Source organism: Somniosus microcephalus, unplaced genomic scaffold, assembly GCF_052327205.1.
Source record: "Somniosus microcephalus isolate GS21.2 unplaced genomic scaffold, FLI_Smic_1.0 unresolved_chr9, whole genome shotgun sequence".
NCBI classification, from domain to species: Eukaryota; Metazoa; Chordata; class Chondrichthyes; order Squaliformes; family Somniosidae; genus Somniosus; species Somniosus microcephalus.
The window spans coordinates 31,467,023-31,493,291 of NW_028225187.1; the positions used below are offsets into that span (position 1 = coordinate 31,467,023).

Genomic DNA, 26,269 nt, shown 5'->3' on the forward strand with positions numbered 1-26,269 from the left:
AAGCAGTTAGGAAGGCAAGTGGTATGTTGATATTCATTGCAAGAGGATTTGAGTACAGGAGCAAGGATGTCTTTCTACAGTTATAGAGGGCCTTGGTGAGACAACACCTGGAGTACTGTGTGCAGTTTTGGTCTCCTTGCCTAAGAAAGGATGTACTTGACATAGAGGGAGTGCAGCGAAAGTTCACCAGACTGGTTGCCGGGATGGCAGGACTGTCGTATGAGGACAGACTGGGTCGACTAGGCCTGTGTTCACTACAGTTTAGAAGAATGTGTGGATCTCATTGAAACGGTTAAAATTCTGGCAGGGCTACGCAGACTGGATGCAGGGAGGATGTTTCCCCTGGCTGGCGTGTCTAGAACGAGGGGTCACAGTCTCAGGATACGGGGTAGGAAGTTTAGGACTGAGACGAGGAGAAACGTCTTCACTCATAGGGTGGTGAACCTGTGGAATTCTCTACCACAGAAGGCTGTGGAGGGCGAGTCACTGAATATATTTAAGAAGGGGATAGATAGATTTCTAGACACAAAAGGCATCAAGGGGCATGGGGAGAGAGCTGGAATATGTTTGTGAGACGTAGGATCTGCCATGATCATATTGAATGGCAGAGCATGCTCGAAGGGCTGAATGGCCTACTCCTTCTCCTATTTTTCCATGTTTCTGTGTTTCTAAGCTGGGTCCGGTGTAAATCACAAAATCCTGATTTGCATGGTGACAGAGGAGTACCGCCAGGAAAAGGCAGGTGCTTCTGCCGCCCAAAGGTCGGCCATTCTAAAAGTTTAAGCAGCCAGGGAGTTTCCGTTTACAACGTGCTGAGGTCGATATCAACGATGTAAAGTCATCACCAACTCAAAAGATCGATCCATGGGCACCCGATAGGTAGCGCCCATTTTGGACAGCGACTAGAAATTCTCTGTAGTGGATATTGCACAGATTAGTTTCAACAATTCTAATCAGAACATTATTTTATTTTCATTCTACAGCCCATGTCCCAGAAGTAGTCCTTAGCAATCCGAGCGATGGAATCGTGAAAGAAGGGGAGACATTTTACCTGCATTGTCGATACAGAGGCATGAATAAATGGGCTTATTGGTATAAAGATGAGACTTATATTCATTTTAAATATATGTTCTTTGAAAGATATGCAGATAGTCGCAGTGGAGCGTCTTACCAGTGTTCAGTGCCGCCGCCTTGGTCCTCCTCTGAGAAGAGTAAACCTCTGGATTTAGTCACCATTGGTAGGTAAACTTCGACACCAATGATCATAGCTCAGTTTTAGTCGAGAAATGTGTCGCTTATAAAGGGGCCTCACAGTCAAATATAGTACAGGATATCAAGCACATGCAATACTGGGATAAAATTGGACCACTGGGCAGAAGTGTATCTTCATCCCTCCTCCTAACAGGGGGACCTCTCGGTTTCCCCAGAGTTGAAATATATGCCGCTATTTTGTGCGGTAGTATCAGCCAGTTTCACCTCCCATTTATATCACATTAACTTCAATTGAAATATCGCACAGAGTCTAAATCTACCCAAATTCTTACATGTTGTTAGGTCAATCAAATGTTATTTATTTCAAGAGAGACCTTAAACCGCTAATTGTGCATGGAACAGCGGCTCTCTAAAACAGCAGATACGAGAAAGCCACCGTTAATATCTCCTAGAGTAATTTTAAGACTGTGTTGAAAGCTTAAATTCTATTTCCAAAGTTCAAACTACAAAATCTGTGATCTGCAAACTAGTTTATATTAATAATAATGACATCTGAGAATTGCTGTGTCGCCTTCTGGCTGCGTTGTGTCGCTGGTCTGATATGCAATGACTTCTCCATTTAAACATTACTTCATCCTCTGCGAAGTAGGTTGTAGGGTGACCCATCACAGGTTTAAAATCCAACTTTGGTGGAAGCACGTAATGGGCTCTACTCTCTCCAACCCTGTTACAAATCAAATGTAAAAGTCATAAAACCGACTGCTGTTTCGTATTCGCTCATTTGCCGCCAATGTGTATTGCAAATTTATACCGGAGTGGGAATAACTTTACCTTTCATCGCAGGGTGAAATAAACAGGCGAGGTCCAATCAATCGCCATGTTTTAGATTCAGGTGGAGTCGCATTTCTATTTACTTCAGTGTTAAATAAATCGAGAGTGGTTTGAAACTTATGGCTGCTCCATTACTGCCCTTTGGCCTCTTGGCGGTAAAAGTGAAAAGTAGCTCAAGTGTATCCTCCCGGCGCTCCCCTGGGATCAGGATTGGTTGGAAGTGCATCTGCAGACCCGAGGCATGGTGAGAAGTGGAGTGTACATTTATCTTGTGTCTCTCAGAAAACAAATTATTATGAGGTGCAACGAATGCTTTTATCTAGGTAATAAGCAATGCTAGAAAAATTGTTGATAGGTGACTAACTAGGGGCGCTCCTTGAGCACTGCCACAAGTTTATTGTATGTGCAGTGCAAAAACCCTTTACATACATAAATGGGGTTCCCTTCCGCACACCTGGCGAAGTTACAGCGGAGGAGCGAAGGCAGGAAATTGCCCTGTGTTTCCACAAAAGGTAATGGGACAATGAGCAGCTAATTTGTTTGGTCTTGCTGGACGAACGAGCAATACCCCAGGACACTGGAACGACTTCTTCGTCTTGGCGTCGTTCAATGGGATTTTTAACTGATATCAGAAGCACCTGAACAGGTGAAAGCGGCCACGGTTTTAATATCTTGATTCCACAACATTTACAAATACCAGACGTTTATTTAGAGAGGGCTGGGCATCTGCCTGGCTGTTGAATCGATCCTCGCCATTGAACTTCGTTGATGAAACCTTGAAGGGCAATATGAGCAGTGATAGCTCAGCATTAGAAAGGGAACGGTCACTCTCTGAACCAATAAACATTAGTTTGGCTTTTCAGGTCTTAAAATTACTTTTAGTTACTGAGGTGATACCGATTGCTCTGGATATTGAGCTGCACTTTCAAGCCAATGTTTTTTAACATTGAAGAAGGGTGCTTTAACATATTTTAATTTGTATTTCGTTCATATGTTTCACTTTTTTTGCAGCTTCTGATATGAATTTAACTCTGGAAGTGAATCCAACATCCGCACTGTCAGGTGACAGTATTATCCTGAAATGTTTGATGCCTTCCTGGAAATGGAGAGGAGGTTTTCCCTTCCTGTGGTATCGAGATAAACAGTTAATAGCAGAAACTGACGAATCTCAGTACACCATAGAAAACGCAAAAGAGTCAGATACGGCACCATATCGGTGTGAACTCAAAATACGTTACAGGAAGTGGATCTCCCCGGATGTAACCATCACCATAAAAAGTTGGTCACTGCTTTTCTTTTTCATTTTCTTTATTTGATCTGGTAATGAGCTGTTGAAGGATGTGAAGTATTCTAAGAATCCTTGGCTTATATATGACTGCACAACCACAGAAATGTGGTTGACTCTAAATCCCCTCTGAAATGGCCTGGCAAGCTACTAAGTTTTATCAAAGCACGAGAAAAAACTGTAAGATTAAAACTTGGAGGAACACCTGGCATTGAACAAGGCATCATATTCGGACACAGATAAGACACACAGTCAACCCTGCAAAGCCCTCCTCCCTAACATCTGGGGACTTCTGCAAAAATTGGGACAGCTGTCCCACAGACCAGTCAAGCAATAGCCTGTCATAGTGATGATCACAGAATCATACCTTCCAACCAATGTGGTGGCTGGGTGGTGACAGAGTGATGTAACTGTGAATATTTGCAGAATTCACAGTGATCATAGTAGATGTTGAGACACAGCAGGGAATAGCGAAAAGAGCAAAGTTCTATTGAAGGATTCATACTTGAATAAGTCTTGCACAGCGTGGAGTTCCTGTATCAGCAGAATATATTAAGCAGATTAAGTTCTCCGCAAACAAAGCAGCGAGTGCAAATCCATAACAATATAGTAATGCTGCCTACTGGAGTGTTCCACAATACAGCTGCTGGTTACCATTTAGTACAGTCGCACCTCGTGGTGGTTCTTGGTATATCCTTGCTCTTGTTATCAATAATCTCTGCTATTTGTTTAACTATATGAGATGAATTCTTACCTCCCAATCCATATTCTGTTTTCACCGAACTCTTCTCCAAACCTAAACTGAGGACTGAGCCTACAGTTAAAATATTTGAGGTAGATCAGTTAAAATTCATTTTTTTTATTGAAACAATGCTGTTCAATATTAGGCTTCAATACACATTTCACAAAAATGGCAAAGCTCTGCAGTTGAATTCATACATCAACTCTAAGCACATGGGGGCAGCTTCTTTGAAGGGCTCGGTGACTTAGCCTTGTTGAGCAAATGCTTTCTACCACCGTGATAACAACAGAGTGATGAGGTTTCCATTACGGTAGAAGGTAAATAGAACCAGCTGTAATTACTGTTCATCTTTCATTTAAAGTATTTTTCAGGGGATTATAGATAAATAAATATACGGGAGGGATCCAATGTGGAAAAAGATTTACTCCCAGCTTTATCACATAATAAATCAATTTTGGATGTGATCTGTTTAAATCAAAGCGCCACCTGGTTCTATATAAAATCCATACATTTACTGAAACCCACACTTGTAATAGCTGCAACGTTTGAAGACCAGTGTCCACTCCCAGTGGCTAATATTAGCTTCCTGCAATAGTGTCGAATGGGCGATACTGAATTTGCCTCCCATTATATGTCCCTCCCGTGTTTGCGTCGCATCATTATCATTGGACAGGAACATCGTGCGTGGTGTACAATTGGTGCAAGATTCGATACCATGCGTTTTACACCATGGATCCAAGGTCAAGTTACCTCCTCTGTTTCTGTCTGACTGAATCAGCAACGAGCAGAACCTGGTCAGGAACAGCACGGTGTTTAATCAGACAGTGCCTTACCACTTACTAGTCCCGGCAATCGTTGCTAGCTGAAATCTCGGTGCTAAAATTTAACTTGGAGAGTGCAGTAGATAATTGGCAGACAAGGAAATCGAATTTCACCTGTGTGTAGATAGTATGGCCAATGAGCTACTACCGGTTTTGCACCCCAGACAAACTTGAATTTCCACCCCTCCAATTTCAGTAGAGGGGGATGACGGGGTGGCAAAACGCCGGAGGCTATTGAAGGCTGAGCCCCTGATGTCCGGCCTCTCGATTGCGTTCAGTTAGAATCTGCCAATCATAACTCTATCTTTACATTTTAAAAGGAGCAGGCAATCAGAACACCAAGTGGGTGTTATCGATCCTGTGTCATCAGTGCATTTTCAAAGAATTGCATTGTCCATAGCTGAGCGTTTAACATGAATGTCCTAAAATGTGAAGGTGCTGCAACAATGACCAATGAGGTTTCAGTATTTAAGACTTGGGCATAAAGCATCGCCTGGGCGGAGAGCAGAGTCCAAAATCTGAGTGGGGGGAATGGGGTGGGCTGAAGAGGGATAATCTCACAGGACCCGCAGAGTGTTTCCTCCATTCATTTTAACGGAAGGGTTAACTTCTCCCCAAATCTAGCCACGAGAGTATGTTCAGATGTCGGTGTTCCAAAGTGCATCTTCCTATAAACAGAGTGCAACCAAGGATTATTGAACGGCTCTTTCTTTGAACCGCTGTCAGCATTTCATTGCTCTGATCATTAACTTGTGTTATCCAAACAAATACTTTCATAAATCTTTGAGAGATGCTTCAGCTGGTAAATCTATTTTTTACTCTATTTTATAGAGCTCTTCTCCAAACCTACATTGAGGGCTGATTCTGAAGCTCAAATATTTGAGGGCCAACAGTTAAATCTCGCATGTTTGGTTGAAATATTTCGCTCCAATTCGTCTTTGAGATATGTATTTTTCAAAAATGAACAAGCTCTCAATTCAGCGGCAGACCACAACTATTACATCAAGGAGACATCACTGCTGGACGATTCGGGGATTTACCAGTGTGAAGCAAGTACTTTGAACAGTGAGGTGAAGAAACTGAGTAATCAGGTTTCTGTTTCAGTCAGACGTGAGTACAATTTACTGTTAGAATTTAGCATCTTTCATCCACAAAATTCCCAGCAGGTTCGCACACGGGGATTGATCCGTGAAGTAAGGGCCTTACCTATATGTTCAACATGCACTGAATACATAAATAACTAAATTATTGTCGCATAGACAACAGGGGAAAGGAAATAATAGCATGTTTATACAACACATTCGTGAGGCCACAGATACTGTGTCCAATGTCCTGCCTTCCATTTTAAAGAGAACAGTAAAATCACAGAAAACGGGCAGCGTTGATTCACCAGATGACGCCAGGGATGGAAAACTTTATTCACCAGAATAGACTTGAGCTACTGGCACGAACACTACCGGAGTAGCCATGGCTAAGAGTTATTTCATTACTGTTTATTACATGATAAGACCGAGATAGGGTGATAAGGGAATGGTATTTACTCTGATTGCGAAGACAGGAAGGAGGGATCATTGATGTATAATTATCAATATAAGCGGGAGGATAGCTTAGAAGAACGTTCTTTATTCGAGGATTGCTGGAACAAAGAATGATTGGCCAAGTGGAGCAGTGGAGTTAGATGCAATTGCATTTAGGTAGATAGTGTTTATGGTACTGGAATAGTGCAGAGTTAGTAGGAATCAGTACCAGGCCAGAGATAGTAGGGTGGCCACTAGTGGATTGCAATAGGAATCATTGCAGTTCCAGAATCAGTTTTTCCTCTATTAATTCCACTGACTGCTGAAGTAGGAGAGGGGCACGGGCGCCCAAGATTGGAGTGGTAACCTAAATGACGAGGCTCTTTATTTTGATGAGAGCCCTATTTCACTTTGAAAGTAATACTACAAATTCCACAAAAGCAATGTAATTGACAAATGGTTATATTTACTGGAATCCCAGTGTCCAAACCGGAACTGGCAATCAGCCCTGGTAAAGAGTTACTGGAAGGCGACACAGCATCGTTAACCTGCTCAGTGTTCAACGGTTCTACCCCGATTACCTACATATTGTACAAAGGCCCAAATAAAGAACTCTTCCGAGAGGAGTCCAACCTAACCGAAATTACTTACCAAATCGGTAAAGTCAACCAAAGCACCCAAGGGGATTATATTTGTGGTGTTTCAAACGAAGCGACCAGACGTCCTCTACACAGCGATTTTGTTACGGTTGCAGTGCTAGGTGAGTTATTATAAATACCTCTGAGGCAGAACGAAACAAGTGACTCAGTGAGAACAGTCCGGGAATCACTGCTTTTGCCAATAGCTTGGACGTTGTAACATCTTCTTTGACATTCTTCTGTGTGAAGTGAGGCACTGCGCCATTTACATTAAACAGGTGAATGCCTAAAAAGAACAAGAATGTCATCTGATTGCATCAAGTATTGGTCTACAAACTGCAACTGTTAGTTGTAGATTTAAAACGGCCGATCAGTCTGTTTAATTGACAAATTGAGAGAAGTTATACGGAGAGGTTAATGACGACTCAAATCTTAATACCATCGGCAGTAATTTTTGGGCTATAAATTTTAGAACATCATCTCTTAACCGTAGCTGCTAATACTTTTGTATTTGTATATGGGATTGGGCGTCGCTGGCAACATTTGCTTTAATTGGCCATCCCTAATTGCCCTTGAGAAGGTAGTGGTGAGCCACCTTCTTGAACCGCTGCAGTCCACGTGGTGATGGTACTCCCACAGTGCTGTGAGGGAGGGAGTTCCAGGATATTGACGCAGCAGCGATGAAGGATCGGCGATATACTTCTAAATCAGGGCAATGTGTGGCTTGGAGGGGACCTTGGAGGTGATGGTGTTTCCATGCCCCTGCGGCCCTTGTCCTTCTTGGGGGAAGAGGTCGCGGGTTTGGGAGGTGCTGCCGAAGAAGCCTTGGCGAGTTGCTGCAGTGCATCTTGTAGATGGTGCACACTGCAGCCACGGTGTGCCAGTGGTGGAGGGAGTGAATGTTTAAGGTGGTGGATGGGGTGACAATCAAGGGGGCTGCATTGTCCTGATGGTGTTAAGATTCTTTAGTGTTGTTGGAGCTGCACTCAATAGAAAAGTGGAGAGTATTCCATCACTCCTTAATTGTGCCTTGTAGATGGTGGAAAGTCTTTGTGGAGTCAGGAGGTGAGACACGCGCCAGAGATTACCTAGACTCTGACCTGCTCGTGCTGATAATATATTTCAAGCTCAGTTGGACAATATAGGTTCCATCCCTATATTGGAAGATGGGCAACAGTGGAGCCCTCAGGCTTTCGGCCCGAATTAAGCTTTGCTCTGAAGCGGGCCATTGTAACTTTAGCCGAAGGTGAAACATGGGTCATATCGTAGAGTTCGCCCATTATAATCAACGTCATATATTTCCTTCCATTGCCTGGTGGATTCCCCCCGCATTGTTCTGTATGTAACTCAGCGCAAGTTGTACTGATGGCTCATTGTCACCACCACATTGAGGCCGGTGACAAAGGAAATCTGCACATGTTTCAGTGCATTAACGAACCTACCTGAAAACAATCATCTTGTTTGTCCACTCGCTATATTTCCCGTTTCATATACAGTCCTGTTGAAAACTTTCAATTTTGGAAGAAAACCTACTATTTGGTGTTATGTGCAGAAACATTAGTTAGAACTAATATTCAATATCACTAATGGAACAGCGCAAGGACAATTCTGAACTAAATATTTTCGCCAATGCATTTACACCTGATCAACAATTCTTGCACCAGTCTGATTTATTTATCTGATTTAATCTAAGTGAGTACTCAAAATAGGTTTCAATTTTGAATTGTAACTTGCAGAATTAATTCTCTACATCTTTAATCTTATCTGCTTTCCACTAGTTCCTGCAGCTGGTGCTTCTCTCACTTCCAATGCCAACAAAACTGAGATTTCAGCGGGGGACCGTCTCTTTCTCCAGTGCCTGGTGAAGAGAGGCACTGCACTGCTTTTCCGCTGGTACCTGAACAACCAACAGTTAGGAAACAACAGCGAATCTTATCACTTAAGCAGGGACGGGAGTGAACTCATTATCAATTCATTCCAGACAGGCCATGGAGGTCGATATCACTGTGTAGCGACCAACAGAGGGAGCTTTGAAGGAATAGTAATGACAACCAGCAATTATATCGATGTCACGGTACCATGTAACAGAACATTGTGCTTGATCTAATTTTATGAAATACTTTTCTTCCGTCAAAGTAAACAGTATATTGAATTTGCATGACTTATATCTCATAAAGAAAACATTGCAGCTCAGGTGGAAATTTATAAGTATAGTTTCTGATTAAGAAATTGAACTTAACTAGGTGAAAACCGTGCTGAAATAAACTAGCAAATTTTCACAAGGGTGCTTTTGAAGTTGAAATTGATAAGGATACAAAGCAGAGCCATGGTCATAAAGTGACAGAGAGGGGAAGTTTGGGAGGGGTGAGCAAAAACCTGGCTGCAAATATGGTTCCTGTGAGGATGTTTGAAGCAGGCTGTAGTAGAGGTGGTTTAGGAGAGTAGAGCCAAAGCACTTTCACTAATGGTGTGACACAGGAAGCGCGTGAGCCCAATAGGCCACAAATTAACTGACTGAGGGCTGTAAGGATGGAGATATAATTGGAGGATATATGTAAGAAATATAGTGAACACGACGACCAGGTGTTTAAAATTGTTACATTCGAGGACAGGAAGCTAGATTGGAAAAGTGGCGAGTAGGAATTGGTGTGGGACAGGGATGTCTTGTTTAGTTGTAGTTTGTGGATGGCGGCGTTGGGAGCTCAGCAAGGAAGGCATGGTAATAATCGACCCTAGAGCTGACAAATCCATGGACCAATGTTCCAGGTTCGTGGGTCTCAGGTGGGTAGAAAGGGAATCCATTCAGTGCAGATTTTAAAAACAATTTTAATTCGGTGTATGGTGCGGTGTTGGATTTGTAATGCTTGGAATGGTTTTATGCTATTCATGTAATAAGTTTGTTTGATTCCAGCACAAAGTCACACAACCGCGATCACAGCAACAGTTCTTCCACTTTTTCTGATCGCTGCCCTGATTGCACTGGTTTTCTTCAAACTTCGGAAGCAGAAACAAGGTGAGCAGTGTCTTCCGGGCAGGTGATTGGCTCGACAGACACGGGATGGGATTCATTACCCAACATATTCAGTTGCATCATTCGAAATGTAACAGACTGATTTGAGAGGGAGAGGCACAGTTTGGGCAGGAGTGCAAAGAGTTATTTACATGGATGAATTCGGTTGATGAACTCAGCTTGCTTAGTTGAGGATATGTTTCCGCTTCTACCATTCTCAAAAGGAATAAATCTGTGCCAGGGGGAGAATAATAACTGGCACGTGGTTAGGAAGAGAATGTGAAATCTGCTTGATGATTTGTAATGATTGGTGATATCTTAAATTTTTCCAGAAGTTCTTTGTGCATTCGTGCTCTGTTTTATTTAATTATTGATATAAATGCACGTGTGTAACAGTTTTTAATTATTAACAATGAAAATGCTTACTGTCTGACGATTATTTCAGGAAACCAAAACCATCTCTAGGCAGTAGAAGTGCCATATTTATTGCACAACTTGCTGAAATATGTCTCTTTCTATTTTATCCAGACAATTCCTCAAGTGTTTCACAGCCGCAGGGGTAAGTCTGCAAAATCTTTATATTAGTCCATCGTAACTATATCCATGATTATACTGAAAGCTGAAAATCCTCTTTGGCCCGGGTGCAAATTATACGCCCCCAATTGGAACCGAATATTGGACTCGACCTAGACGGTCGCTAGTTGCGCCTTTTATGCCTCCACGTACAAATGGAATTACACCCCATAGTCTCTGATATAGCTCCGATGGAGACGGTTGGAATGTTTAAGTGCTAAATACTCTCTTTTTTTGTTCTTGCTTTTTAGTTTATCAACAGGTCAGTCAGCCTAACATAGTTATTGGAAACCATTATTAGGGAAAAAATAAACATTAATTTGTAAAGACATTGTTTAATCAAGGAGATGCAACATGGATTTGTTAAAGGAAATCATGTGTGACTAACTTGATTGAATATTTGATGAGTTAACAGAGACTTTTGATCAAGATGGTGTAGTAGATGTTGCATATATTGACTTGCAGAAGGCAGTCATCCGAGGCTTGTTAAAAAAGATGTAAACCCATGGGATTAAGGGAAAGTGGCGTTATGGATACAGAATGGGCTCGGTGACAGGAAGCAGAGAGTGGTGGTGGATGGATATTTCTCAGACGGGGAGGTGGTTTTGCAGTGGTGTTCCCCAACAGTCATTTTGGGGTCCAGTACTCTTTGAATTTTAATGACTGACCTAGACAAAGGTGTAAGGAGCAACATTGTAAATCTGCAGATGATACATAACTTGGCCAGGTAGTAGATTGTGATGAGGATAGTTGTAGTCTTCAGGGTGACATAGACAGGAATGGTTAAATGGGCAGAAGCATGGCAGATGGAGTTCAACCTGGAACTGTGAAGTGATGTACTTTTGGAGAACTAATCTGGAAAGACAATATACAACAAAAGCCACGATTTTGAAAAGTGTAGATGAGCAGAAATACTTTGGTGTGCATATACACAAATCCTTAAATATGACATGGCAAGTAGATAAGTTGGTTAAAGAAGCATATGGATCATTTGTTTTTTTAAAATAGCAGCTTATAATGTAAAAGCAAAGAGAACAAGCTAGAACTTTATGAATCAATGTTTAGGTCTCAGCTGGACAATTCATGGTAGCAACTCATCAAGGCTTCTTCGGCAGCAGCTCCAAAACACGCAAACTCTTCCAACTAGAAGGACAAGGGCAGCAGGCGCATGGGAACACCACCACCTCCAAGTTCCCCTCCAAGTCACACACCATCCTGACTTAGAAGTATATCGCCGATCCTTCATCGCCGCTGGGTCAAAATCCTGGAACTCCCTCCCTAACAGCACTGTGGGAGTACCTTCACCACACGGACTGCAGCGGTTCAAGGAGGCGGCTCACCACCACCTTCTCAAGGGGCAACTAGGGATGGGCAATAAATGCTGACCTTGCCAGCGACACCCACATCCAAAATACGAATAAAACCACACTTCAGGAAACATAGTAAGAGGCAAAGAAAGGTTACAGCGGAGGTTTACAGGATATTGCAAGGGATGAGGGACTTTATTTACGAGCAGTGGTTGGATAATTAGGACATGGAATAGAGAAGGTTAAGAGGTGAGCCATTAGAGATTTTCAAGGGGATGAGAAGTTTTGTTAGAGTAGATAGAGAAACAATATTCCCTCTTGGTCAATAACTAGAGGTCATAGATTTAACATCATTGTATAAAGATCTTGAGGGGAGATGTGGAGAAATATTTTTCAATGAGAGAGTTGTCGGGATGTAGAATGCTCTACCTGAAAATTTGGTGGAAGCTATTTCCATCAATAACTTTAGCAGTGAGTTGGACGGATCGTTGACGATGAGGACCATTTAGGGCTGCGGACAACAGCCAGGGATATGGGACTAAGTACGATTGCTCCTTCAAGGCATTCTATGTTCTGTATATCTACTTCTGAATTCTATGATTCTGTAACATTTCGTTAAAAGTTAACTTTGCGTTGTTGATGCATGAATCCTAAATATCTGAGAACATTTTCGTGCACAGTGTGGCAACTGAAAATAAATCTCTAACCCCGAGTGAAGAAACATCTGCGAACAATTTCGAGTATGCAGTTGTGGGATCAGCCCGAAATACCGGTAAGCGTGAACTGACACATGTGAAAAATATGGTAGATTGTTCATGGTAACATTGGTTCTGCCGGTAACCCATCGTATCTTCGGTGGAATATCGGTAAATATTCAGGGAAACGGCCATATATGCATGGCTTGCGGCAATATTCCACTGACGTTGTGACAGGACATGGTGGAAATCACCCATGGACATTGGAGTTCTTCATCTGCAAGCATTCAGAATACCCTCGTGTTAGATTCCCATCTTATTGTCTGGGTATTAAGCATCGCATGGGTCGAGCATACTCAGGGAAATAGTTGAGGCACTTGGCACGGTTCAATTGAACCATGTTAGTGGAAAGAAAAGCTGGTTGGTTCCGTAAAGGATGTGCCTGTTGCCCCAGCAGACTGAGCAGTCTGCGCTCTTTGCAGGTGATGCTAACTGTTCCGATGCCAAAACAAAAATCTACCCCCTATTCCCTTTTAATTTTGAATTCATTATTTCCTCTACCTCTCATTTTTCTTTTTTCTGATGGTAGTGGTTCTCAATCGGCTGGGATTGATAGGTGGACATCTGGGTGCTAGTCCAAAGTTTTAATCTCGGAACCTGATAATCAGACATATTGAACAATATCTTGAGTATTAAATTGATTTGGGGAACTGTCTCCTCCCCACCATTACAAATCAACTTTCCAAGCAAAGGATGCTGGAACTGGTCCTCAGCCCGATATCTGGGTGCCTGGAATGGAGTAATCAGAGAATATGCTTCTCACCGTCACCCTGTTTACAAGCAAGCGACTCAGCCCAGCCCTATGGCTTGGGACCAAAACACTTCATGAATTTGCTCACGGGACGGTGGATCAGCTTGTATTGATCAGGATAATTAGTTGCTTAATTTTAATACCAGTAAACACAGCAGTAAATTTCTAATCATGAATTGTAGGTTGTGTCTGGTATCTAAATGCTTCCTTAATTAACTATGTCATTGAGCACAGTTTCCATTTATTCTCTCTGCAGCTTCTATTTCCAATCATATAATCTACAGTGTAGTCCAAGGCACGAAACCTATGGAAGGTAAGGATTCGCCTTGTTACTTGGCTGGAGGGATTTGTATATCTCATAGGGCTTCATAACTACTGTGAGGGTAGCGACTGTCTTCAGACTGTGAGAAGTAATCTGGGAAGGGTCTGAATCCATTGATGCATTATAGGACTGGCACCACAATCACAGTATTTGTAAATGACAAAATCACTATTGGCACTTTGTAAGTTCCATCTCTCGGGAGTAGTATCCTTAGAACCTGCACACGAACTCCACTGTTCTGGTTTTTAGATAACTATTGTGTGGAACATCGTAATTGGCCAGACTCTTAATGTCACCATAAAATGCAACGACGATAACAAATCCTTAATATAACTCGATCGATACAGTTGAAGGCAAGTAACGTGTACATTTGGCAAACATAATCCATTCTTGGACATTTAAATCAATGCTATGCAATTAATGGTTATATAACTGAGGGGAATGATATGCTCTAATTCCATGCACTATATACATATTATGGATACTAATACGATTTTCTCAATTCATTATCGCTGTCAATTAATTTATACCAAGCAATCAGTCAGTCTAGCTCTGTAAATAGGTATCCATGTGTCCGTCAATATCTTTCTATCTATGACTTTGCTCACGGGCCTGTGGAGCAGCTTTTATTGATCAGGTTAATTAGTTGCTTCATTTTAAAACCAGTGAACACAGCAGTAAATTTCCAATCATGAATTGTAGGATGGATCTGGTATCTAAGTGCTTCCTTGATTATCATTGATCGCAGTTTCCTCTTTCTCGCTCTACAGCTTCTAGTTCTGATCAGATAACCCACAGTTTAGTACAAGGCACGAAGCCCATGGAAGGTAAGGATTCGCTGTGTTACTTTGCTGGAGGGCTTGTTAACTACTGTAAGGGTAGTGACTGTCTTCAGATTGTGAGACATCATCTGGGAAGAGCCTGAATCGATTGATGCATTATAGGACTGAAACCACAATACCAGTATTTGTAAATGAAAAAAATCACTATAGGCACTTTGTAAGTTCCATCTCTCGGGAGTAGTATCCTTAGAACCCGCACACAAACTCCCCTGTTCTGATTCTTAGATAACATCATAATTGGCTGGACAATTAATGTTGCCATAAACTGCAATGACGATAACAAATGCTTAATATAAGTCGATCAATAAAGTTGAAGGCAAATAATGTGTACTTTTGGTGGCAAACATCATCCATTCTTGGACATTTAAAACAATGCTATTCAATTAATGGTTATATATCATCCTTATTAAACTTATGGAAATGACATCATCTATTCCCATGCACTAAATTCATATTATGGATACTAATACGGTTGTCTCAATACATTATCGCTAGCAATTAATTTATATCAAGCAATCAATCAGTCTACCTCTGTAAATAGCTATCCATGTATCCATCAATATCTTTCTATCTATGTATCTATCTATCTTTATATCTATCTTCCAAATATCTATGTATCTTTCTATCTATCACTCCATGTCTTCCTCCCTATTTCTCTATATATATCTATCGTCCCTCTATCATCTATATATTAATCCATCTTAATGAAGCCTTATTTTTGTCTTGTTTTCTCTTTTTGTTTCTGTTTAGATATTACCGGAAATGCTGCCAATTTAGTGTATTCGGAGGTCACGATCAGAAAGTCACGAGGCTGTGGTAATTTCTGTCAATTGATCGCAGCTGTTGCTAAGCAAGATGATAATTACAGTTCTACATAATGTTGGGTTATTCCTCTGCTTGATATAGTTGGAATGAGGTACATGGACTGTAAACTAAATAGTGGGGAGGGGGGAGGGTTCAGTTGAAGGGGAATTTAGAAAGTCAAACAGAAAGGAGGAGGTAACAGTGCAAGGTAGCGATAGGGGTAATGATAACCAGAGATTGACAGGAGGAGACAAAGCATACAGACATAAACGTGCACTTGCAAACAGATTCAGAGTAGTTAAAAATGGTATAAAAATAAATAAAAGCTCTTTAACTGAATGCATGCAGCATTCATAACAGGATAGATGAGTTGCCGGCACAAATCGAAATAAATGGGCATGATCTGATAGTCATTACAGAGACGGGGTTGCAAGGTGACCAATTCTGGGAACTGAATATTCAAGGGTATTTGATATTTCGGAAGAATAGGCAGAAAGCAAAAGGAGTTGGGTAACTCTTTTAATAAAGGATGTGATCAGTGCAGTGGTGAGAAATGATATTGGCTCAGAATATCAAAATATAGAATTTGTTTTAACGGAGATAATAAATAGTAAGGGAAATAAATCATTAGCGGGAGCAGTCTATAGCACTCCTAACTGTAGCTACACTGTGTAGGACAGTGTATAAATCAAGAACTAATAGGGGCTTGTAAGTAAGGTACTGCGATAATCATGGGCGATTTTAATATTCATATAGCTAGAACAAATCTAATTGACAAGGTTAGCCTTGCGGACGAGTTCATAGAATGTATTCGGTATGGTTTCTTAGAACAATACGTTGTGGAATCAACCAGGGAGATGGCTATTTTAAATCTGGTAATATGTAATGGGGCAGGATTAATTAATGATCTCATGGTAAAGGATCCTCTTGTGAAGAGCGATCATAGCATGATGAATTTCTAATTCAGATTCAGGGTGAGAAACTTGGGTCTGAAACTTAAATAAATTCAATTACAAAAGGTATGAAGAAAGAGTTGGCTAAAGTAGACTGGGAAAATAGATTAAAGTGTAAGACGGTAGATAGGCAGTGACAGATATTTAATGAGATTTTTCATAACTCTCAGCAAAGATTTATTGCAGTGTGAAAGAAAGACTCTACGAGAAGGATGAACATCCGGGGCTAACTGACGAAGTTTAGGATGGTATCAAATTGAAAGAAAATGCATAATATGTTGCAAAGATTCGTAGTAGGTGAGAATTGGGAAATTTTTGAAAATCAGCAAAGGATGACTAAAAAATTAATAGAGGTAGAAGATAGATTATGAAAGTAAACTAGCAAAGAATATAAAAAAACAGAGACTAAGAGCTTCAACAGGTATATAAATGAAAGATAATAGCTAAAGTAAACGTTGGTCCCTTAGATGATGGGACTGGGGAATTAGTAATGGGAAACGGGGAAATTGCAGAGACATTTAACAAATATTTTGTATTGGTTTTCACGGTAGAAGACACAAAAAGCATCCCAATGATAATTGATAATCAAGGTGCTGTATTCACAATATATATCTAAAATTTGGGTGAGGGTCCCAAATGTAATATTTCCAAGTTTGCTGACATCACAAAACTAGGTGGGATTGTGAGTTGTGAGGAGGAGGCTAATAGGCTTCAAGCTAATTTAGACAAGTTGATTGAGTGGGCAAATACATGGCAGATGCAGTATAACGTGGATAAATCTGAAGTTATCCATTTCAGTACGAAAAACAGAAATGCAGAATATTATTTAAATGTTGATAGATTGGGAAATGTTGATGTACAGACGGACCTGGGCGTCCCTGTACACCAGTCACTGAAAGCAAACATGCAGGTGCAGCAAGCAGTTAGGAAGGGAAATTGAATGTTGGCCTTCATTGCAAGAGGAGTTGAGTACAGGAGCGAGGATGTACATTTATACAGGGCCTTGATGAGACCTTGGGAGTACGGTGTACAGTTTTGTTTTCCTTACCTAAGAAAGGATATACTTACGATAGAGGGAGTGCAGCGAGGGTTCATCAGACTGATTCCTGGGATGGCAGGACTGTCGTCTGAGGAGCGATTGGGCCGACTAAGCTTTATTCACGAGAGTTTAAAAGAATGTGAGTGTATCTCATTCAAACGTATAAAATTCTGACAGGGCTAGACAGACTGGATGCAGGGAGGATGTTTCCCCCGGCTGGTGGATCTAGAAGGATTGGTTACATTCTCAGGATGGCGTACATTCAAGGTTCTTAAATGAAGTGGCTGCAAAGATAGTCGATGCATTGGTTGTAATCAACCAAATTTCCCTGGATTCTAGAGAGCTCCCAGCGGCTTGGAAATTCGCAAATTTAACGCTCCAATTGAAGAAAGGAAAGAGGCCAAAAGCAGGAAGCTATTGGCCAGTTAGCCTTACATCTGTCATTGGGAAAATGATGGAATCCATTATTAAGGAATGAATAGCAGGACATATAGAAAATCATAATGCCATCTACTTGAGTCAACATGGTTTTATGGAAGGGAAATTGTGCTTGACAAATTTATTGGAGTCCTTTGAGGATGTAACGAGGAGTGTGGATAAAGGGGAACCAGTAGATGTAGTGTATTTGAATTTGCAAAAGTCATTCGCTAAGGTGCCAGATAAAAGGTTACTGCACAAGATAAGAGCTCTCGGGCTTGGGGGTAATATATTAGCATGGATAGAGGATTGGCTAACTAACAGAAAACAAAGAGTCGGGATAAATGGGTCATTTTCCGGTTGGCTAACTGTAACTAGTGGGATGCCACAGGTATCAGTTCTGGGGCCTCCACTATTTACAATCTATATTTATGACCTGGCCAAATTTGCTGACGATACAAAGGTACATGAGAAACAAGTTGTGAGGAGGACACAATTAGTTTGCAAAGGGATATAAATATGTTAAGTGAGTGGGCAGAAATTCGGCACATGCAGTATAATGTGGGAAAATATGAGATTATCCACTTTGGTAAGAAAACTAATGAAACAAATTATTATTTAAATGGGGAGAGACTACCTAATGCTGCCATACATAGGGGACTGGGTGTCCTCATACTTGAAACACAAACGGTTAGCATGCAAGTACAGCAAGTAATTAGGAAGGCAAATGGAATGTTGACCTTTATTGCCAGGGGGTGGAGCATAATAGTGGGGAAGTCTTGCTACAACTGGAGTATTGCGTGTAGTTCTGGTCCCCTTATTTCAGGCGGGATACACTTGCATTGGAGGCAGTTCAGAGATGGTTCACTAGGTTAATTCCTGAGATGAAGGGGTTGTCTAAAGAAGAAATGTTGAGCAGGGTGGGCATTTACGCATTGGAGTTTAGAAGAATGAGAGGTGATCTTATTGAAACATATAAGATTCTGAGGGTGCTTGACAGGGTAGATTCAGGGAGGATGTTCCCCCTCGTGGGGGAATCTAGCAGTAGTGGACAAAGTTACAGGATATGGGATCGCTCTTTTAAAACGATGATGAGGAGGAATTTCTTCTCTGAGGTTGTGAATCTTTGGAATTGTCTAACCCAATGAGCTGTGGAGGCAGAGTCATTGAGTATATTCAAGGTGGAGATAGACATATATTTGAGCTACAGGGGAGTTAAGGGTTTTGAGGAGCGGATGGGAAAGTGGGGATGAGGCCAAGTCAGATCAGTCATGGTCGTATTGAATGGTGGTGCAGGTTCGAGGGGCCGAATGGCCTACTCTTGCTCCTATTTATGTTTCTCATGAAATATCACGTAGATGTTATTAGCAGGTGTAATTTTAACCTAACTCAGCCTGGTCGAAAAGGGACTGGGTCTGGTGAAATCCCTGTTGTCAATCGCACCCAATTTTACTCTCCTACTACAAGGGAGAGTAAAGTCCATTGGGTGTACACCCACCCTGAAATTGTCCCGATCTCGTCAGTTTACTGCCAGGGTGGGTGATACTAAAATGACCCCGGATTAGGCTGGATTAATCTGATTCTGTTCATCAACTTCCCCAGATTGTTGCCTTTATAATGCATCTGCTTTATTTACAGATAATGATGATGGCGCCTCAGGAAGGAAACAGGTAAGTTTTCTTTAGAGGGGAAAGATGCTGGTGAGAAATATCACGACCAATGCGGGTAGATTTCTAACTAACCTTCGCAAAGTAAACTGTCGGCCATCAGTTTTAGCAATGGCCCGATTGAAACACACACCCTTATCAATAAGATATTCCTTTGGACTGTGAAACGAGCAGCACATTCGCTGTCCACCCGTTATGGTCCCACACTGCCCAAAAGCAATTTTAACCCCGATGTCTATTATTCTCTATCATTGGGACAGATATGCTGCTTGCGACTTGGGCTTAAAGAGGGCGATGACGGTCTTTCACACAGAATAGAAAACACACATTTTTAATTTGCAATGATTTGAATTAAAAATAGAATCCGGCGGTTCCAGTCGACGCCAGTTTTAAGCCTGGGCCGAATTTGTGAAATCTAAATCATTCTGTCTGCAAAGGTCGCTGCTAAACTTGCTCCACACCACTAAAGTAGCCCCTGATTAGTAATTTAAATCCCGACCATTATTTTAAAATTCAGTTGCCAGTTGTTTACAGAATAATAAAGAACATTTTAGTTTCGTTCCACCGAAAGATCATTGCAAACATGGGTGCAGTAGATTATTGGTTACATAACTGGATCAATAATCCAGAGGTCTCGAATAATGGTCCGAAGATATGAGTTCAAATCCCAGCACTGGCAGCTGGGGAAAGTAAATTCAGTTAATTAAATACATCTGGAATAAAAAGCTCATAACAGTAATGGTGACCATGACACTCTCTGGTTGTTGTAAAACCCAACTAATGTCCTCAAGGAAGGAAATTGGCTGTCCTTACCTGGTCTACCCTATATGTGACTCCAGACTCACTAGCAATGAGGTTGACCCTTAACTGCCCCTAAAATGGCCGAGCAAGCCAATCAATTGTACCAAACTGCAAGAAAAGGCATTAACCCTATGGGAACACCTCCCCCTCCAAGTCACACACCATCCTGACTTGGAAGTATATTGCCATTCCTTCAGCGCTGCCGGGTCAAACTCCTGGAACTCACTCCCTACCAGCACTGTGGGAGCACCTTCACAACACAGACTGCAGCATTTCAAGAAGGCGGCTCGCCACCATCTTCTCAAGGGCAATTAGGAATGGGCAATAAATGCTGGCCTTGCCAGCGACGCCCACATCCCGTCAATGAATAAAAAATTATCATCGCTTGTTTAAATTTAGTCGGTGGTTTATTCATTGCTCGTTTCAATCCAACCATTTTATTTTGATTTTTAACTATAAAAGTAAATTAATAGAGGAATTATAAGTGAAATTGTGTGAGCTCAGCCAATTAATTGTCAGTAGTTTTGACCATACTGTAAATCGGGCAATATTGAATTGGCCATCCATTATCCATCTCTCCCGACTTCCCTTCCACTGAAATCACCACTGATTCTCTCTCGCCAGCTGTGCACCATCACCTGAGACCAATTTCAGCCCCATATTCTTTAATTCCAGGATAACAAGATTGGTCCCAGCGACTATTGTGTCACGTACGCCACAGTTAACCGCACAAACACTGAAGCTAGTTTGGAAGGACGTCCAATGGAAGAAGGCTGTGTCTACGAAAACCTTCCACGGAAATAAGAGAGAAGCAGGATTAAAAAGCATGGATACAACAAGAAAACAGAATGGAGGCAACGACAATCAACTTGTGCTCTGTGCAAACTACCTGCCCTCAGGGACTTTAGTCTGAAGGCAGGTTAGGCCATTGTTCCTTGTGCAACGCCTTCTAGGCACAGCGTTCCTGCCCACCAGCCATTCAATTTATACATATGTTTTACTCTGACAGGACTTTATATCTCGAGGGATATCATGTCGCAAGCTTTGCAGCTGATATTTTGCACAGGGAACCTATGTGTGGCTTTGGTGGTGCTACGTGCAAGTCTATACAGTGTGTAAGAATATTGCACCGGAACGTACACCCAGGCTAGCCATGTTCTAATGCAATTAGTTAATGGATGCGTTTGGGGCTCTTGCTCTCTTGTTCCGCCAGTGTACTTGCATTCTTCCAAAACTGCAGAGGGAGATCAGTGGATCCCCTGGAGAAATTATGCAAATGCCCGAAGATGATGGGAGAAATCCTGTAGCAATTTCTAGGGTCAATTTTATCTTAAGTCATGTTGTAAAATGAATGTTATCGAACTGACCACCTATGTGACCCCATGACCCCATGACATATTTCCTTTTCCATTAACTTCAATGTAAAGTAAAACCGGGCATGCTGTATAATGGGAGCCTTGATTGATATCGTCCATTTGCCACTCTCGCCCAATATTCAAATTATTCCAATCTATATGAATGCCAGAAAAAAACTGTGTATAGAGTAAGTGGTTACTGTTTAATCTTCATCAATTGGGAGTTTAGCATTGCATTGGCAGAGCGCAGGGTAGAATATCTGGTGGGAAGGATGGCCCATTACTTGCCAAGCCCATCGAATTTTGCTTTCTTTCAACCTTCAAAAAGCAGGCCGTTCCGTTACCGGCATCCCTTGTGCCAAACTTTCCTTCCACGTTCCGGCAGTACAGACTGAACTTTACCTCACCACATATTAGTGCCAGATGCATAAGACATAGCGTTTTGTAATGCTACATGGATGATGGGATTTTTAAAATTTACACGGAATTTAAAGCACAGTAACTGGCATTCTGCCCAAGTGGCCTGTGCTGGCGTTTATGTTCCACACGAGACTCTTCTCACCTTCCCTCATCTAATCCTATCAACATATCCATTTTGTAACATATAACATAAAAACATAAGAATTAGGAGCAGGAGTAGACCATATGGTCCCTCGAGGCTGCTCTGGCGTTCAGTAAGATCGTGGCAGATCTTCGACCTTAACTCCACTTGCCCGCCCGATTTCCATATCCCTTGTTTGAACTAGAATCCAAAAATCGATTTTATCTCAGCCTTGAATGTACTCAATGATTCTGCATACACACCAAATTGGGGAAGTGCATTACAAAGACTCACAACCCTCTGAGTTAAGAAATTCCACCTCATGGCTGACCCCATAACCTCAGACTATGTCCCCGAGTTTTAGAATCTCCAGCCAGGGGAAACTGCCTCTCAACATCTATCCTGTAAATCCCCCCAGAATCCTAGATCATCTCTCATTCTTCTAAATCCCAGTGAGTATGGTCCCAATCTACTCAATATGTCCTCTTCGGACAACCCTCTCATCCCGGGAATCAATCTAGTGGACCCTCATTGAACCGCCTCTGTGATGGAGACCACAAAAGGACACAATACTCTAATGTGGTCCAACAACATTTCTATACAAATTTAACATGGCTTCTCTCCTTTTCCATTCATTTCCTCTAGAAATGGACTCCAATACTTCGGTAGCAACTTGTTTTTCTAATTTTAATGATTTGTGAATGTGCACCCCTGGATCCCTTGCTCCTCTACCCCATTTAGATTCTAATTTTTCGAGAATAATGTGGCTTCCTCATTCCTCGGACCAAAATTCACAACCTAACTATGTTAAAATTCGCTTGCCATGTACACGCCCATTCAGCATGTTTATTAACGTCTTTTTGTATTTTATCGTGCTTCAACAATAACTGTTTTAATCGTTGAATAATAAATACAATTTTAAGAAATATTCCCTGTTGTTCACAGATTGACATCAAGTGTAAGTCTATTCAGAACGATTTCAACCAAACCTTCTGCTAATTCAATGCACAAATACAGTGGCTTTAGTTTGTATTTGGGGAATGACCATACGGTACTGCCTGGAGACTCCCTCCAAATGAGTGGGTAGGACAGGGGAGGGAAAATATATTTCTGATGTCTTTAACTCATATTCCGCTGCATATTTAAAATATATATATTTATTTTAATCACTAAATATTCTGGGATGCGGCACAATACGAAAATGGAAACAATTAATTTTGATGATGGCGCCAAAACGATTAATCTCTTTTTCTAAAAGTTAGAGAAAGGAATAACAAAAATTCTGTTAGTTCCTTATGGGCATTCCATATATTGTTATAGCGCATTGTCGGTCTGTTTTATCTACCTATTGATCTATCTTTTTGTGTTAGATTTACTAATTATCTAACTATGTGTCTGTTTATTCATCGTCAGTATCACAAATAATCAAAGGCATGCAACAATAGGACAATTGAAGTTCCAATTATGGATTGTACCAGTAGAATACTACAGGTACTAACCATAGACTCTGTCAGTGGGACAGTATAATTGACAAACAAAGGCCTGTACGAGTAGGACAATAAAGTTTGAAAAAGACCTGCAGCAATAGGACAATTTAAACAGTCATCAAAATATCTGATCTAGTATAGGTACTACTCATAGGCATGCACATATAGGACAGTATAACAAATGATTAGAGACATGCAGCAGTCGGACATTATAGGCACTATTTATAGAGCTGTACCAGAAGGACAGTGAATGTACTGAGCATTGCCCGCCACCTGTAGGGCTATATATGTACTGATTACTAACTGCACGAGTAGTAAATTAAAAATTCCTTATCCAGTGTCTCTTTATCGCTCCCAGTCATAGACAGACACCAATTGAACTGCGCAGATTCTAATTAGAGTTCGCCACAATAGTAAAGAATTGGTATTTATTGGAGATCTGGGCAAAGAGGACAGTATCACTACCAATAGCTGAACTGTACTAGAAGTGCTATCTAAGCACTAATCATATACATTCTGCAGTAGGAGAGTCGAGGCAGCAATCATAGACCTGCACCAGTAGGTGATATCTAGAGTGAGCCCGAGAGAGGAGCAATACTGTGCGACTCAAGGAGATGCCCCATATAAGCCTGGTATTAGGCTTCAGTAATTTGAGGTTCGAATCACCCATTTGCTAAACATTAATGACGAGATTGAACTCACGGGATTTAAATGGTTAATTGTGCCAGAGTGTAACAGGTTCAGTGGTCCGATTTTTCGCTGGTATCAGCACTTCGCCTCCCTTCCCCCTCTAAAGTTGTACCAGGCCACATACACAGAGCTGGGGTGACCGCTTCCCTAAGCCTGTGGAAAAAAGCAAGCCTTCAGCCTGGGGCCACAGAGCAGGCCAGTCTCTCTGTTAACGGTATAACTGTGGTTAAAATAAATCATATTTAAAACAGTTTGAAGCGGTGTCTCCAGCATGGATGCCAACTGTTCGCTTCTGATCAGAATTCATTTTAAAACTGACAAGGCTCAGTTAACTTTTCAGCGTTAGAGTGGACTCGTCATCACGTCCGGTTTGATTTCCTGTTGTCTCCAATATGGTCAGAAGTCAGACTGATCTCAGTGTGCAGTCGCCTGGTGCATGAACAGTGAGCTCCACAGCTGTAGACTGCTTCTTGGGGAACTCGCTCCAGCCGCTGTCTCCTCATTCACCGTAAGTACAGACTCGGGATCTGTGCGTGCAGGCGTTTGGTACTGAAGAATTAGAACAGTGTCAGCGGCTGAATGTGATTCTATGATTTCACTTTTCAGGTGAACAGAACTGAAAACAGCTGATCCGAAGCGCGCGTCTTCACAGAGGGAGGTGGACTGCTGCTCGGATCCCCCGCATTCGAAATGAAGCACATCTGTCGCCTTCTGATCTTCAGTAAGTGAATCTCAAATATTTCCAGTGCCTTTGAAAGTCAACGTCACTCACCCCTGACAGTTAATCAGATTAATAAGACTCATTCTGTGAGAGGGATCATCACGCTATATTAATATTCAGAGATTATTAAGGTCAAACATTCATTTAAAATGCATTGAAATGTCATTTCTATGCTTCCGTTTTAATCAAAATTGAATGCAACAACAGAAATATGTTTGCTTAGTCAGGCTAACAGGATCTTTCTGCTCATCTAAGGGGATCCCTCTTTACTATTAAAGGTTGCAGCCCACTTAAGATTGCTTCTAAACGGTCCAATGTTCATTATTTTACCAATTATTTAGCCTCACCTGCAGAATCTGGTTGGACATTTCTTATTGTTCTAGTTTTGCTTATGAGGAAAAAAATTTTTTATACGCTTCATATCAAGTATCAGCGTTGGCTCAGTTGACTCACTCTTACAAATTGCTATTAATACATGCGGTGAGATTTAAAGTGCCTGGCTTCTGTAGCTAGATGTTAAAATTGGTCCGTATCATTGCTTGATGATTCGAGATCCACAGGCAAGTTTCTTGTTAACATCTGCCACAGAGAGAGAGAGAAAGATAGAGAGCAAGAGAACGGCAGAGCGAGAGAGAGATAGGGACAGAGAGAGACAGATAGACAAAGATAGGAAGAAAGTAACAATCTAGATGTGCACGAGGGAGAGTGACAGAGAGAGTGAGAGCGAGGGCAGGAGTGTTTTTCAACTCAGCTTTTCACATTCTTTATGAAGGGCTTATTTTATTTTCAGGTGTGAGGGACAAAATATATATTAGCAGGACGACATCCCTTGAGTTAACAAAGCTGAGGAGAACACATTTACTATGATTTTACTTGAGCTAAACTGACGGCTTTAGGGTGTTTGGCAGGGAAATTAAAAATGCTGGATCTTTAAAATTAATTTCTGATGCTGTTTACTGGAATTTAGAGATAAGTGACTCTTTATGGCCACATGGCTTTGAGGCTACTTTTCTGTGAGATGCTGACGTCAGCGCTCTATTGTCTTGTTACCCACTGGACCACAAGACCAGCAAACAGGAACAAATAACAGGGTTTGCATCTTTAATGTACCACCGACTCTTTCACCAGAATCTCATCTTTTTCAATAACTTGACATTAGTTGTGGGACCATGTTGATTAAATCTAGTT

At 41.4% G+C, this 26,269-nt stretch overlaps 1 protein-coding gene across 1 annotated transcript; it reads left to right on the forward strand.

Annotated features, from left to right (window-relative positions):
* The first annotated feature begins 175 nt into the window (after positions 1–175).
* Positions 176–23,105, forward strand: LOC147085029 (Fc receptor-like protein 2). The gene is made up of 11 exons (XM_085979734.1): positions 176–1,238; positions 3,055–3,321; positions 8,825–9,127; positions 9,958–10,059; positions 10,585–10,615; positions 12,617–12,708; positions 13,699–13,755; positions 14,535–14,591; positions 15,357–15,422; positions 19,458–19,489; positions 20,963–23,105. Exons 1-11 carry the CDS (start codon positions 1,073–1,075, stop codon positions 21,089–21,091), a joined length of 1,302 nt encoding a protein of 433 aa, XP_085835860.1. The 5' UTR covers positions 176–1,072; the 3' UTR covers positions 21,092–23,105.
* The last annotated feature ends 3,164 nt before the right edge of the window (positions 23,106–26,269 follow it).

What these genes read in the sequence shown, in the direction of transcription:
- LOC147085029 (XM_085979734.1), top strand. Translation starts at nt 1,073, where the DNA reads ATGAATAAATGGGCTTATTGGTATAAAGATGAGACTTATATTCATTTT. An exon ending in TCTGGATTTAGTCACCATTG is followed by an intron (nt 1,239 to 3,054) that starts GTAGGTAAACTT and finishes CTTTTTTTGCAG; the next exon opens with CTTCTGATATGAATTTAACT. An exon ending in CAGAAAGTCACGAGGCTGTG is followed by an intron (nt 15,423 to 19,457) that starts GTAATTTCTGTC and finishes CTTTATTTACAG; the next exon opens with ATAATGATGATGGCGCCTCA.